Here is a 15,097-nt window from a genome sequence, read left to right as displayed (position 1 = left end):
CATTCCCTGAAAGACAAGCAGCATGAGGAAACAAGCAATGAGTAGAATGAAACAATCAAGATGAATGGGGAGGGAGATTTACAAAGCTTCAACAACTACTTTCAATATAAGACTAGAAAGACCTGAAAAGATAAACTGTGACGTACCTAAGAATATGTCTTAGTTTTCACAGAGCTGAATTCAACTGTAAACACTGACCATTACTATATGTGAGTTAACAAACCACTGTTTACACAATTCTTTCTCTTAATCATTTCAAAAACTCAGTAAAACTACAGAATTAACAGTCTGAACATACCCTGACTTTACAATGCGATAAGAGCCCCCACATTGGCTGCGCACAGGCTTCAAGTTCAGCAGCAAAGGCAGCGTAGTAGGTCTGAGACTCAAATTCCACATGCTCATTTAGCTCTCGCTTATTCAAGTTCATACCTTGAAAAAATTAAAGTGGACATAAATTTTGCAAAATAAAAGCAACTATTCACATAAAAAATAAAAACACTTTCTAGCCTCACGCAAGCAAATTACATAAAATTATACAATCTGCATAGAAATAGTTGAGCTATTAAAAATACAGTAAGCTAGTCCTTTCAGAAATTGTTACATCTAGAGTTTCTTAGAAATTTCATGAATTCTTAGATAATCTAATTAAGTATATGAAATAAGAATTTCAAACTTTTAAAATGAAATACTTATGAAAATGTTACGAACCCTTCTTGGGAGATAGATTAGAATTTTCTAAATTAATGCGCTTTTTTTGGATTTTTGTTTAGGGGCCACACCCAGCAATGCTCAGGGCTTACTCCTAGCCCTGTGCTTAAGGATCACTCTTGGTGGTGCTCAGGAGGTCATATGGGATGCCAAGGATTGAACCCTAGCCAGCAGTATGCAAAACAAGTGTCCTACCAACTGTACTATCGCTCCAGGTCCCAGATTTAATGCTTCAAAAGTAGTATTTGTGTTTTCCTTTTAATAATTTAACATTTTTTGTAAGTCCCTGGTATAGTTTCAGAAAAAATTTTAAGGTACCTATTATTTAATTAAAATAAGGCATTACACATACAACCAAAGAATGTGCTTTTATCTTTTCACTAGTATTTAATCACTTAGCACCAGGCAATTTGGAAATGTTTTTAATTTAAAAAATTAAGTAAAATTCGTACCTTGAAAGAAAGATACAAAATTCATCCACGTAACTAATAAACCATGATCCTCCAAAAATCTCTTTGCCACGCTTTGATGAGAAAGGATATTAATAAAGTCACTAACAAGAGGCCAGTAAGTGTTATTCTTCAGTAATGCTTCTCCACAGTTCACTACCACATGTAAACTATTTTCTTCATCTAAAACAGAAAAGGATAGTCCAAAATTAATGCTTAATATAAGAACTATATCAACGGCTCATACTAATAATGTTATTTTAAATATTAGAAACATGGCAAAAAGAAATTATTGTAATCACTAAAAGATACATGTTCTTGATATGTGTAGTATGGGAACATTATTTTTAAGTATGTATATGCACCTGTAAATATACTCTACCAATATCACTGAAAATATAGAAAAGAAATATCCCAAAGTGTTATCTGTGGGAAATAAAATTAGATATTCGAGTTTTTCTTTAAAATTTTCTTAAATTTTCAAATATTTCTTCTAAAAGTATTATTTATAATAAAGCTATTTTACTAAGAAGGATTTCTGAACTAGTTGCACAAAGTATTCTAGCAATAAAACTAGTGAAAATTAATTCTGATTTTACCTTGGAGCTCACTTTTAATAAGGCAACTTTCCATCATGTATAAGAGCACAGTGACCATAATATCTAGCAGCTGACATTCTTCTGTTACTTGTCTGGCTAGCTCTTCATTGCTAAACAACTGAACACTAATATGCACAATCCTGTTAGACATTGTATCAGATTCGTGACTTTTCTTCAATGTTTTCATAATAAAAGCATAATGCTGAACAAAAGTTTTCGTAAAAGCAACCTGTGAAAGTTTTTAAATAGAAAGAGAAAGCATTGTCAGTTTAATTTTCAGTCTCATAGCACATTTTCCAATACATTCAATAAACATTTTAAAACAACTCTTAAGAGCAAAATAATCTCCGAAGAAATTGAAAAAATAATGTCAATGATGTGAGTAGTCTTTTTCCTGTGACAGTGCTGGGGGCGAGGGGGATCTCTCAAGCAGTGCTTCACGAAGCCCAGGAGCCACTCCCGGCCACATTCAGCCAACTGGGCCAGAGCTTCAATCCTAAATCCAGAGATGAGACACTGTTCAGACCCTGTGGTGCCAGGGACCTCCAGGATCAACCCGACAGATCTCAGGGGCCATCACTGGGGCCACACCCAATAAAGCTCAGGGAACCATTCAAAGCCAGAAATCAAACTGGTAGCACTGTGACCAGAGCTGACCTCTCTGCCATCGCCCCAGTCCTAGAGTAGTCTTAAACATATTTTTCCTTTTATTAGCATTAGCAAAATACTACCATTTTAATTAGCATTGGCAAAATACTTTTTATGGTAATAAAAAAAAATCAGGCATATAAGCTTTATAGCAATTACAAATACCATGGCTTAAAAATAATTTTCACTTTGCTCTTAAATATATCAGTTTATTGTCACTGTCCTCCCGTTGTTCATCGATTTGCTCGAGAGGGCCCAGTAATGTCTCCATTGTGAGACTTCTTGTTACTTGTTACTTGTTACTGTGTTTGGCATATCAAATACGTCATGGGTAGCTTGCCAGGCTTTACCGTGAGGACGAGATACTCTCGGTAGCTTGCCAGGCTCTCCTAGAGGGGCGGAGGAATCGAACTCGGCCGGGCTGGCTACGCGAAAGGCAAACGCCATACCACTGTGCTATAGCTTCTCAGCCTTTTGGCGAAGATCAAGTGTAGTATCAGTTTATTAATATCACAGAATGAATCTTTGTTCTGTACTTCAAAATTTATTGTTTTCATTGTTTTTTGGCCCATACCTCGATGAGTTCATGGTTTTCTCTTGATTCTTTTCTCAAGGATGACTCCTGGTAGTGTACAGGGACCATATGTGATGATAGGGACTGAACCGGAGTGAGTCACATGCAAGGCAAGTTAAGTGCTTTATCTGCTGTACTATCTCTCCAGATCCGTTTTTTGTTTCTATGTATTTTATTGGGAGAAGGGGAGGAGGGGCTGGAGTTACACCCGGCAATGTTCATTCACAGTTTGCTCCTGGCTCTGTACTCGGGATCACTCCTGGCGGGATACTGAACTTGGGCTGCCTGCATTCAAGGCAAAGACCTTACCCAAAATCCAGGGCTCAAGGCTAGCTCAATGGAAAAACCATCTATATTGCACGTTTGAGGCCAGTGGGCCTTTAGTGAATCCCAGGCATCATCCCACACACCTGAGTAAAATCCCAGGGCTCCATTGTTTGGACTCCCAGATCCCACAACAAAGAGTGTGTGAGTACCACAATGCCAAAGCATGAGGCCTCTGGCAAGCACCGTAATACCTGAGCACCACAACTTAAGAGTGTATTCACTACAGAGCAGGACAGCCAAGGAAGGGGAATAAATGAACTGCACGGTAGCACTGTCCTCCCACTGTTCATCGATCTGCTCGAGCAGGCACCAGTAACGTCTCACAACAAATTGTGAGACTTGTTACTGTTTTTGGCATACTGAATATGTCACAGGTAACTTGCCAGGCTTTTGCCATGTGGGTGAGATTCTCTCAGTAGCTTGCCGGGCTCTCTGAGAGGGGCAGAGGAATAAAACCCGGGTTGGCCGCATGCAACGCAAATGCCCTACCCGCTGTGCTGTCGCTCAAGCCCATAAATAAACAAATTAAAAATAAAAATCTAAATAAAAAACAAAAATAAAAATCTAAAGTCTGACCTAAAAAAACCTCAGAGGTATTAATTATTATCATGCACTGTAGCATTGTCCTCCCGTTGTTCATCGATTTGCTTGAGTAGGCCCAGTAACATCTCCATTGTGAGACTTGTTATTGTGTTTGGCATATCAAATACGTCACAGGTAGCTTGTCAGGCTTTGCCATGCGGGCGAGATATTCTTGGTAGCTTGCTGGGCTCTCCAGAGGGGCGGAGGAATCAAACCTGGGTCAGCCAGGTTGGCCGAGTGCAAGGCAAACACCCTACCCGCTGTGCTATCGCTATATTAACCCAAAATAAGTAACTTCTAGGAGTTAGAGATACCATACTTTTAGTGCTTACTTTGCATGCAGCCAGCTCTGGGCCAATTCCCAGCACTATGTATGGTTCCCCAAGCACGACCAGGAAATGTCCTGAGCACAGAACCACGAGGATCCCCTGAACGATGCCAGATGTTTTTGGTCCAAGAGGCAAAATGACAGAAAAAATTTAACTTCTATTGAATCTGGAAAATGACCACAAATCTACTATATTTTACTGCATAATTAATCATCACAGATTTTGTCTTTTTTTCTACTTTTTATTTTTAAAAAAGGGGGGTATATAAACTGGAGAGATAGTACAGCAAATGGGCAGGGAGCGTGCCTTGCACATGCGCCAACCTGGGTTCAATCACCAGCACCCTGTATGATCTCCTGAACCCCACCAGAAGTGATCCCTGAGCAGAGTGTAAAAGCCCTGAACATCTCAGGGTGTGCCCCAGCTCCCCCTACCCAAAAAAAGGGGCTGGGGTAGAATGTAACCATTATTTGAAGATTTTTGGTTTTTTTTTAACAGTAATGGTATTGCTTAAAATCAGGGTGCAACAGTTATGTAGTGCTAGCAAGTATGCAGTAAAATATAATCAATACTCTGTACTGTGTGTAACAGGTATATTTCCTCTTGTATTCTAAGCAAGTATGAAGACCCAAACTAGATCACTTTGTCATAACCTTACAATGGTAACAGCTAGGTTCACACCCCAAGAGTTTTTACATGTGTACATAATTCAGTAATTACACATTAATATAACAGCCACCAGATATTTACCCAAGGCTTTTCCAATCCTTAATTCCAGAATCTAAATACACTTGCCTTCACTGACATTTTTATCCCACACTGTACCTCTCCTTAAGAGAACTTACAATTTGCAATTATGCATTTATATGTGCAATTATATCCTCAAGAATTTCTATGAAGGGACTGGAGCGATAGCACAGTGGGTAGGGCGTTTGCCTCGCATGCGGCCTGACCCGGGTTCGATTCCCAGCATCCCATATGATCCCCCGAGCACCACCACTGAGTGCAGAGCCAGGAGTAACCCCTGAGCATCGCCGGGTGTGACCCCCAAAAAAAAAAAATCTCTATGAAGGCTGGGGAGTAGTACAGTGGGTATGGTGCTTGTCTTGCACACAGCCAATAGAGATTCAGTCATTCAATTCAATCTGGTCCCCAGAGCACCAACTGATTTGGTCCTCTAAGCACTGGCAAAATTAATTCCGGAATGCAAACCCAAGAGTAACCCCTGAGCATAGCCCGTGTGGCCCAAAAAAAGAAACAGAAACACAAGGAATTGCTGTGGACCATGTCCCACAAAGAAAGGCAACCCTCAGAAATTATGCTCAGTAAAACAGAATTGCCTCAGACCTTCTAAGATCATCGTGCAGCTCCCAGTGCTGGGAACAGAAAAAGCTAAATGTCTTTCACAGTGCTAACACCAAGACAATGCCCTACATTAAACCAAGAAATATTTATCAAGGAAAAGAAAGAAGAGCAAAATTTCAGAAAGAAAAAAAAAGTGTAGATACCTTATACTCTTGATCTGGAAGCATGTTGAGTAAGAAAGTTACCATCTTCTGGGGAAATTCATACTTTATAGTCCAAAATAATAGTTCTTCGAGGAAACTTTTATGTTTCAAAACATCCATTATGGATTGATCTGCATAAGAAAAAGTTATCACGCAATTATTTAAGTTGATTTAACTACTTAAATAGCCAACTGAGGGGACAAAGGGAGAATACAGAAATAGTACATGGTACCAGCAATCAAATTAGTCCAATCTCTCACCAAACCCATACTTTTTTTTATAAGATTCAATCATCCTTCACAAATCACCCTTTATAAATAAAATAATTACTGTCATAAAGGGAATAAATACACAGTGCTTACTCTTATATACATTTATTTTTTCGTGAAGAATTTTTTTAATATGAAACATTAGAATATACACCCTTACGCAAAACCCAAGATGCCTCCTCAAGCTCAAACAGAAAAAAGGGTGCCCCCTTTGGACAAATGTATTCAAAGTGATTGAAAATTATCTGCTGGAAGCTTCTTTCCAACAAAGAAGACTGGAGTGTCTCCTGATCATCCCTGCCCCCTTTTCAAACTCAGTCAAGAAAGGTTTCAAAAGGTATATGATAAACTACCTTTAACTGTTGGCTAATTCTTTTCTTACCTCTAATTTTTTTTTTTGTTTTTGGATTTTGGTTTTTTTTGTTTTTTGTTTTTTCTGCTTTTTGGGTCACACCTGGCGATGCACAGGGGTTACTCCTGGTTCTGCACTCAGGAATCACCCCTGGCGGTGCTCAAAGGACCATATGGGATGCTGGGAATAGAACCCGGGTTGGCTGTGTGCAAGGCAAATGCCCTACCTGCTGTGCTATTGCTCCAGCCCCTCTAATTCTTTTCTTAGAAATGAACTACAAGTGGACCAGGAATAGGATTCATGGTACAGCATATGCCTCACAAGTGTGAGGCCCTGGGTTCAATATTCTGGCACCACAAGAAAAAAAGATAAACTATATAATTCTACTAGTTTCTTATTGTCTTGAACTCTGAATATCAAGAGAACGTGTTAGCCGGGAATGAACTGATTCGGTAATGGGGGAGGGAGCAACAGAGGGTGGAGGCAGAGGGGAGAGGAGTTATTCAGCCCAGTGCTATTAGTTCAGCTGTGCAGGGGGCAACCAGGGACATCCCAGTGGTGCTGAGGGAACCAAGCAGTGCCAACAATCAGACCAGGCAACCACATGCCAGTCATGTGCTCCAGCCCCTACAGCCATTTTCCTGGATCCCCTCACTGACAGTGCTAGGTCTAGAATAAGATGAAAGATCTGAAAATAAGAGTTATCACCTGTACCAACTAACAGTAACACCTGTACCAACAAGCAGCATACAGCCATGTTCATGAAAATAATTCAATAATCTCTGTCATGTGAGCTAACACACTCTGAGTCTCAGTTTCTTCATACTGAGTATTTTAGGTTTTGAGAATGAGCAATTATGTATTTATTTAGCATAATACCTCCCCACTTCCTACCATTACATATTTTATTTTCAGCTCACTCTCAAGCTACTAAACAGAATTTTTCAAAAACGAAACTACAATCTTCAGTTGTGAGTCATTTGGTTTTTTTTAAACCACCAGGAATTCTACAAATTCAAATTTCCATTTCTTCATAGTATATACTTAAATCAAAAATAAATTTTAAAAAATCAAGTCTAAAAGAAAATAAACTTCAAGTCTGCATAACAATTATTGCTCAAAAATCATCAGGGAAAAAAAATCTACTAGTTCTTACTAGTAGCAGAAGAGAGAGAGATGTCATTCAAGGGCCAGAGAGATAGAACAGTGGGCCAGATGCTTGCCTTGGATGCAGCTGACCTAGGTTTAATCCCCAGCATCTCATATGGTCCCCAAGTCCCACCAGGAGTTATCCAGGAGCACAGAGCCGGGGCAAACCCTGAGTACCACGCTGTGTGGTCAAAAAAGCAAGAAAGAATACAATAAAGCAAGCAAGGAGCTGGAGCAATAGCACAGTGGGGAGGGCGTTTGCCTTGCATGCGGCCAACCCGGGTTCAATTCCCAGCATCCCATATGGTCCCCTGAGCACCACCTGGGGTGATTCCTGAGAGCTGGGCCAGGAGTAACAGCATCGCCGGGTGTAACCCAAAAAGAAAATAAATAAATAAATAAAATTTTTGAAAAGAATAAAATTAAATTAAAAATTTTCTAAAACATAAAGCAAGCAAGAAACAAGTCACTCAGTGTAATCCAAACAGTGGGGAAAAAAATCAACTCTAAAAGAAAATAAACTTCAAGTTTGCATAACAATTATTGCTCAAAACTCATTAGGGGGGCTGGAGCGATAGCACAGCGGGTAGGGCGTTTGCCTTGCACGTGGCCAACCGGGGTTCGATTCCCAGCATCCCATATGGTCCCCTGAAGCAGCGCCAGGAGTAACTCCTGAGTGCAGAGCCAGGAGTAACCCCTATGCATTGCCGGGTATGGCCCAAAAAGCAAAAAAAAAAAAAACAAAAACAAAAAAAAATCATTAGAAAAAAAAAACAGCTTAAGGTTTAGAGCACATGCTCTGTATGCACAAGTCTTTGGGTTTGGATCTCTGACACTGAATGTTCACCCCACAACCACCACAGCCACAGGTGGCCCTAACATCCTACCACTGCTGGGCCCTAGCAGCAAGCAAACAGCCAGTCCTAAGTCTGGAACTATCAGGCCCACACAGTAGGTCTGCGTATCAACAGGAAGGATCCCCTGCTTGGGAGATTTAAAAAAATCTTCAACATTTGATCTGGCTTTAGGAATATATGATCTCTTTCCGATACTATTAAAGGTATGGTACTGGGTAGACCTTCCGAAAGTTTAAACTCCAGAAAAGTGATCCCTAAACACAGCTGGGTATAACCCAAAATCCAAAATATAAAAATCAACTCCAGTATATATGCCTAATGATGCTCCAACTCGTGATGTATTTCTTTTTCTTATTTTTTTATTAAAACACAGTGAAATACACAGTTACAAAGTTGTTCATGGTAGGGTTTTAGTCATATAATGTTCCAACACCTACCCCTCCACCAGCGCACATTTCCCGCCACCAATGTCCCCAGTGTCCCTCCCCCCCGATCTGTCTCAATGGCAGTATTTCAAGGATTCAGATAAACACAAGGACAACTCTGTTAAATCAAAAGGCCACACAGCCATGTGGATTTCTAATTTCCTTCAGGTATCATAGGCTCTCCGCTAAGCCAGGAAGAAGAGAAGGAAGAACACATGTGTGAATCCTTGGACCACAGAACAAACTTCATGCACTCTGCCAGCAGTTCACAAGTTAAATAAGACAGCACAGTCACTGTCACTGTCCTCCCGTTGTTCATTGATTTGCTTGAGCGGGCCCAGTAACATCTCCACTGTGACACTTGTTACTGTGTTTGGCATATCGAATACGTCACGAGGAGCTTGCCAGGCTTTGCCGCGCGGGCAAGATACTCTTGGTAGCTTGCCAGGCTCCCCAAGAGGGGCGGAAGAATAGAGCTCGGGTCAGCCATGTCGGCCGCATGCAAGGCAAACACTCTACCCGCTGTGCTATCATTCCAGCCCAAGACAGCATAGTAATACTGAAAAAAGTTGAGCCTCAACTTAACTAAGCCTCAACTAAAACTACAAGATATTTTTAAGTATTATTTTTAAGTACAAGATTTTTAAATATTCTGTCAACAACAATCCTGTATTGACGTCTAAAGACATTCTAACAAACTAATAACCCAGAAAATTGGCAATAATTTGAAAGTTCATGGAAAACATCCAGAGAAAAGGCTCCCAAAAACAACAGGTACTCTACAAAGGTTTTTAGTGAGGGTTAAGTAAGGCTAGAGACATAGTACAGTGGGGAGAGTGCTTGCCTTGCACACGACAGACCCGGGTTCTATCCCTGGCATCCATTATGGTCCCCCAAGCACCTTCAGGAATAATTCCTGAGTGCAGAGCCAGGAGGAAATCATGAGTGTAGCTCAAAAAGCCAAAACAAACAAATAAAGGGTTCTTGGTCCCTTTAAAATACAAATATACAAAATCAAGTAAGAAGTTAGGCTTTAGTAATTAAGGATTTCTCATTATCTCTGATCTCTAATACAACTCTCATTTCCTCATTCAAAAAACAGTAATAACAGCACTTTAAGGATCAAATCAAACAAAGGATGCGAATACTTATTAGCACATCTAACATACAAAACAAACACTGTCCTCCCGTTGTTCTGTTCATCGATTGGCTCGAGCGGGCCCAGTAACGTCTCCATCGTGAGACTTGTTGTTACTGTGTCTGGCATATCGAATACGTCACGGGGAGCTTGCCAGGCTCTGCCATGCGGGCGAGATACTCTTGGTAGCTTGCCGGGCTCTCCGAGGGGGCGGAGGAATCGAACTCGGGTCAGCCATGTTGGCCACTTGTAAGGCAAATGCCCTACCGCTGTGCTATTGCTCCAGCCCAGCGGGCCCAGGAACGTCTCCATTTTGAGACTTGTTACTGTGTTTGGCATATTGAATACATCAGAGGTAGCTTGCCAGGCTTTGCCATGCGGACAAGATACTCTTGGCAGCTTGCCGCGCTCTCTGAGAGGGGTGGAGGAATCGAACCCGGCTTGGCCGGGCTGGCTGTGTGAAAGGCCCTACCAGCTGTGCTATCATTCCAACCCAACATACAAAAAGATTTAATAAAAAGTACCCATTTTTATTACTAATATTCCTTCACATTGGCCTAGAGTGATAGAACAGAGGATAGGGCATTTGCTTTGCATGCGGTTGACCTGGGTTTGATTTCTCCACCCCTCCCAGAGAGCCCAGCAAGCTACCGAGAGTATCCTGCACCCACAGCAGAGCCTGGCAAGCTCCCTGAGGCGTACTCGATATGCCAAAAACAGTAACAACAAGTCTCACAATGGAGACGTTTACTAGTGCCTGCTCAAGCAAATCGATGAACAATAGGAGGACAGTGCTACAGTGCTATTCCTTCACTACAAGCATATCTACTTCCATCTTTGAGTTAACATATACTGAGTCCTCACTGAGCCCATATTACATTTAACTATTATTTATTCTAGTTCATATATCCCCTCTCCCATCTCTCCCTTGCTTATCTTTTATTTGGTATTAGAAATTATATACCCCAGTCTTTTATCTTTTTAATTACTGAAACTTTACAACAAAAAACATTGGATTCAAAAATTTTTAATTAATGAACTTAGCTTTTTTTTCTGGTTCAAATGTGATAACATACATTTTATGAAGAAAACAATAAACAAAATCCAAATAGTAAGGGCTTTACTTGCAATTTGGGCCCCACCATCACTTCCCAACAATATTTTCTCCATCATTAAATATAATAACTTAAGATTAAGCATTAATGCTTCAGAAATTAAGCATTTCAGGAGCCATTTATGCAAAGAGAAAACAAAATAAAAATACCTTTGGTGCCACTGCTTAATTTGACTCTTTTTCTCTTGCCCACATCTTGACTCTCATCCTGATCGTCCTGGAGGGAAAAAAATGAGCACTTTATATCCATACATATATATTTTTATATGAGTATAAATCACATTATATGTAATATAAACATGCTCCACATTATTAATCAACATGTTTACCTTTATGCATTTGCTGTATTTAAAAACTACAGAAAATTTTTTTCTCCTCCTTTCATCTAGCTCCCTGCTAGCCTCAGCCTCCACACCCAATCTGAGCCATATAAATGGGCCCACACCATAGTCCCAGAAGTATGCAGCCACAGAAGTGTCAAGCAACAAATCTGCTCAGTTATTCTTCCTGTCATTTGGTGAAAATGGCAACCTCAGTTTAAGCAGTTTAATTCCTCAGTATATTCTAGGGGGTCTACTACACAGATTCAACTTCAGCACAGCAAGAACACTAGAAAACCAGTAGGGAAAAGATACAGAAATTCACCAAGCTCAATGAGTGAAAACAATATCCCTGAAGACATAAACAATTACCAGTAAATCCTAAAACAGTATCTCTAGTGAGAGTGATGAAGACAGATTTTAAGCAAGTTCAAACAAATGATAGCAAAGGTATTCGGCAAAGTCCAAGAAAGGATGAGTCTAAATTTCAAACTACTACAATCAGAAATGAAGAACATAGTAGATGATAGAAAACAAGGTCAACAGAAGTTCTGAATAGCAAAATAACATAAGCCGAATAAAAGATCAAGGGACTCCAAGATAAAAAAGATGAAATCACTAGGATACAGCAAAAGGTAGAAAACACTCTGGAAAGAAATGAACAGCATACCAGGGAACTATGGCATGAGTCCAAGAAGAAGCATTAGCGTCCCTGAAGAACAGGAAGGCAAATGTCATAAAGAAACAATTGTTGTAAGAATTTCCACAAGGATTATAGGCACCAAATCCAACAGGCCCAAAAGGTCTCGGTGAAAATAGATCCAAGATATATTGTACTCAAAATGATAAAAAATACAAAGACAGAGATGAATACTAAAAGGAGCAAGATCAAAAAAAAGGAACTTACATACAAATGAAAGCCCATAAGATTTATAGCAGATCTATCAAATGAAACTCTGCAAGTCAGCAGAATATAGAAGAATTAAATACAAAAATTCAATGCAATGAACACCTCACCAAGAATACTCTAACGAGCAAGATTATCATTCAGATTAGAATGAACAATTCAGAGCTTCATGCACAGGCAACAGCTTAGGGAATTCATCACCCCAAAATCAGTTTTGCAGGATGCATTAAAAGTGCTGCTCTGAAGGACATGACAAACTTCCCAACTTGTGGCACTGAATACGGCAGTCACTAACAGTGCATGACTGCCCTTACTAGTTGTGAAGGGATTTTATACGGTTTTCAACAATGAACATCTTATTTCTATTAGTTAAAATATCTTAGTAATCAATCATCACAAACTGACTTCTATTCATTTCTTTTCTGCTAATTCCATTCCCAAAGTCTTGTTGGAGCAACTAATATGAAATATGTGCTACATGCCTGGCAAGGGGGCAGGCTCAGGGGATGAGAGGAAACCTGGGGACATTGGCAGAAGGATGTAGAATTGGTAGGACTGGTTTTGGAACATTAGCACTGCAGCACTGTCCTCCCGTTGTTCATCGATTTGCTCGAGCAAGTCCAGTAACGTCTCCATTGTGAGACTTGTTACTGCGTTTGGCATACTGAATATGTCACGGGGAGCTTGCCAGGCTCTCCAAGAGGGGTGAAGGAATTGAACTTGGGTTGGCCGGGTCGACCGCGTGCAAGGCAAACGCCCTACCCGCTGAGCTATTTCTCCAGCCCTGAAACAACTCTATGACAAATAACCGTATAAATCACTGTGTTTTAATAAGAATTTAGTTTTTAAGCCACACTCAGCAATTCTCAGTGCTTATTCCCTGAGTTCAGGAATTACACCTGGCTGTGTTCAGAGGGCCATATGGAAAACCAAAAATCAAACCCATGTAAGCTGCTTCCAAGGTAAGTGCCCTACCTACTGTACTATCTCTCTGAGCCAGAATAAAATTATTTTTAAATTTTTTTTTCTGAGTCACTGGGAACAAACCCAAGGTCTTATTTACATGAAGAATACACTCTATCAGTGAGCTACAATCCTGGTCTTAAGACTGGGGGGGAGAGAGGAGGTGGGAGAGGGGAAGGTTGAAGGGAGATTTAGGGGGGTGCAGAGAAAAAGTGGAGGCTTACACTTGGGAGTGATCAGGGACCACACTCAGTGGTTCACAAGGTTGGGGAACATAGGCAGTGTCAAGATTCAAACTACCATTGTGGATCCATGCAAGGAAGTGACTTAATCTCCATACTCTCCCTCTAGCCCTTAACACACCTTTGTGATGCTATTTTAATTAAAAATACACAACCGGGGCAGGAGCCATAGCACAGCGGGTAGGGCATTTGCCTTGCACATGGCCAAGCCGGGTATGGTCCCCCAGCACCGCCAGGAGTGGTTCCTGAGTGCAGAGCCAGGAGTTACCCCTGTGCATTGCTGGGTGTGACCAAAAAAGAAAAAAAAAAAGAAACCACATAATGCGGGGTCAGGAGATAGCTCAAAGAACTGGACTGCATGCTCTGCACGTAGAAGCCTTAGGTACTGCCAGGAGTGACACTGAGCCTGTAGCTTGCCTCCAAGTCCTACCATATGTGGTCCCAAAACAAAAAACAAAAAATTATATATGTATATATGTGTATGTATATATATGTATATGTGTATATACACATATCCATGCATAACACTGTAGCACTGTCCTCCCTTGTTCATCGATTTGCTCGAGCAGGCACCAGTAGCGTCTCCATTGTGAGACTTGTTGTTACTGTTTTTGGCATATCGAATACGCCATGGGGAGCTTGCCAGGCTCTGCTGTGTGGGCGGGACACTCTCGGTAGCTTGCTGGGCTTTCCAACAGGGGCAGAGGAATTAAACCCGGGTCGGCTGCATGCAAGGCAAATGCCCTACCCGCTGAGCTATCTCTCCAGTCCATATTCATCCATACACATACATACATACATATATATATATATTATATATAATGAGTCTTTTTTGTTTGTGTTTTTGGTCATATCCATACTCGGGGGTTATACTTGGCTCTGCACTCAGGAATTACTCCTGGTGGTGCTCAGGGGAGATATGGGATGTCGAAGATTGAACTCCGGTCGGCAATGTGCAAGACAAATGCTCTCCCCACTGTACTCTCTCTCCCCAATATAGTGTAAGTCTTTGGCATTAAAATACAAGAGGCTTTAAGCACATCAACAGTGTGTAGTTATCTACATCTCCACTTTGGATCTGTGATTCCTTTTTTATTTTATGGAAAACCACTAACTCATTTCTCCCACCTAGAAAAGGCTACATAGAACCGGTATCCCCTCTTGCACCCCACCCTCTCTCTCATTTCTCCTTTCCGCTTGTCATTTGTATGTTTTTGGCCACACCAGGCAATGCTCAAGGGTTACTCCTGCTTCTGCACTCAGGAATTACTCTTGACAGGGCTCAAGGGAACATATGTGACACCAGGGATGATCTCAGGTCAGCTGTGTGCAAGGCAAAAATCATACCTGTCCAACCCACTATATTATTGTTCCAGTTCCCACTCTTTTTCCCTCTCTTTCCTTCCCTCTCCCTCTCTTCATATTTCCTAAAGAAAACGAATTTAGTTCAAAATAAAGTGCAAAGATTTTTATTTATGCTTTAATGAAAAATTCAAACACCACAAAATGCAGAAATAAAATTTTCCTAGCTTATAAATATAAGCCTATGGGTTGCTGTTTTTCTTTCCCTTAAATAACCAAGTAGTATCATAAGCACAAAGAAGCTCTACATGTCCGCTCTAAATTTGAGGGGT

The 15,097-nt window shown here is 40.7% G+C and overlaps 1 protein-coding gene and 1 pseudogene across 2 annotated transcripts in view; one reads left to right on the top strand and one right to left on the bottom strand.

Moving 5' to 3' along the window:
- UBR3 (ubiquitin protein ligase E3 component n-recognin 3) overlaps nucleotides 1-15,097 on the bottom strand; it is a 178,775-nt gene that overhangs the window by 116,547 nt on the left and 47,131 nt on the right. For both annotated transcript variants that reach the window (XM_056110292.1, XM_056110293.1), the window contains exons 6-10: nucleotides 11,182-11,248; nucleotides 5,728-5,858; nucleotides 1,760-1,988; nucleotides 1,164-1,343; nucleotides 299-432 (exon numbers count right to left, since the gene is read on the bottom strand). In XM_056110292.1, coding sequence (XP_055966267.1) covers nucleotides 299-432; nucleotides 1,164-1,343; nucleotides 1,760-1,988; nucleotides 5,728-5,858; nucleotides 11,182-11,248 — 741 coding nt within the window. The remainder of the gene's footprint in view (nucleotides 1-298; nucleotides 433-1,163; nucleotides 1,344-1,759; nucleotides 1,989-5,727; nucleotides 5,859-11,181; nucleotides 11,249-15,097) is intronic.
- LOC130019854 (uncharacterized) lies at nucleotides 2,866-2,995 on the top strand (annotated as a pseudogene).

This window comes from Sorex fumeus, unplaced genomic scaffold (assembly GCF_029834395.1).
Source record: "Sorex fumeus unplaced genomic scaffold, SorFum_2.1 ptg000009l, whole genome shotgun sequence".
Lineage (NCBI taxonomy): Eukaryota > Metazoa > Chordata > Mammalia > Eulipotyphla > Soricidae > Sorex > Sorex fumeus.
Note: the sequence above shows the minus strand (reverse complement) of the source record. Positions and strands in the feature narration are given on the sequence as shown.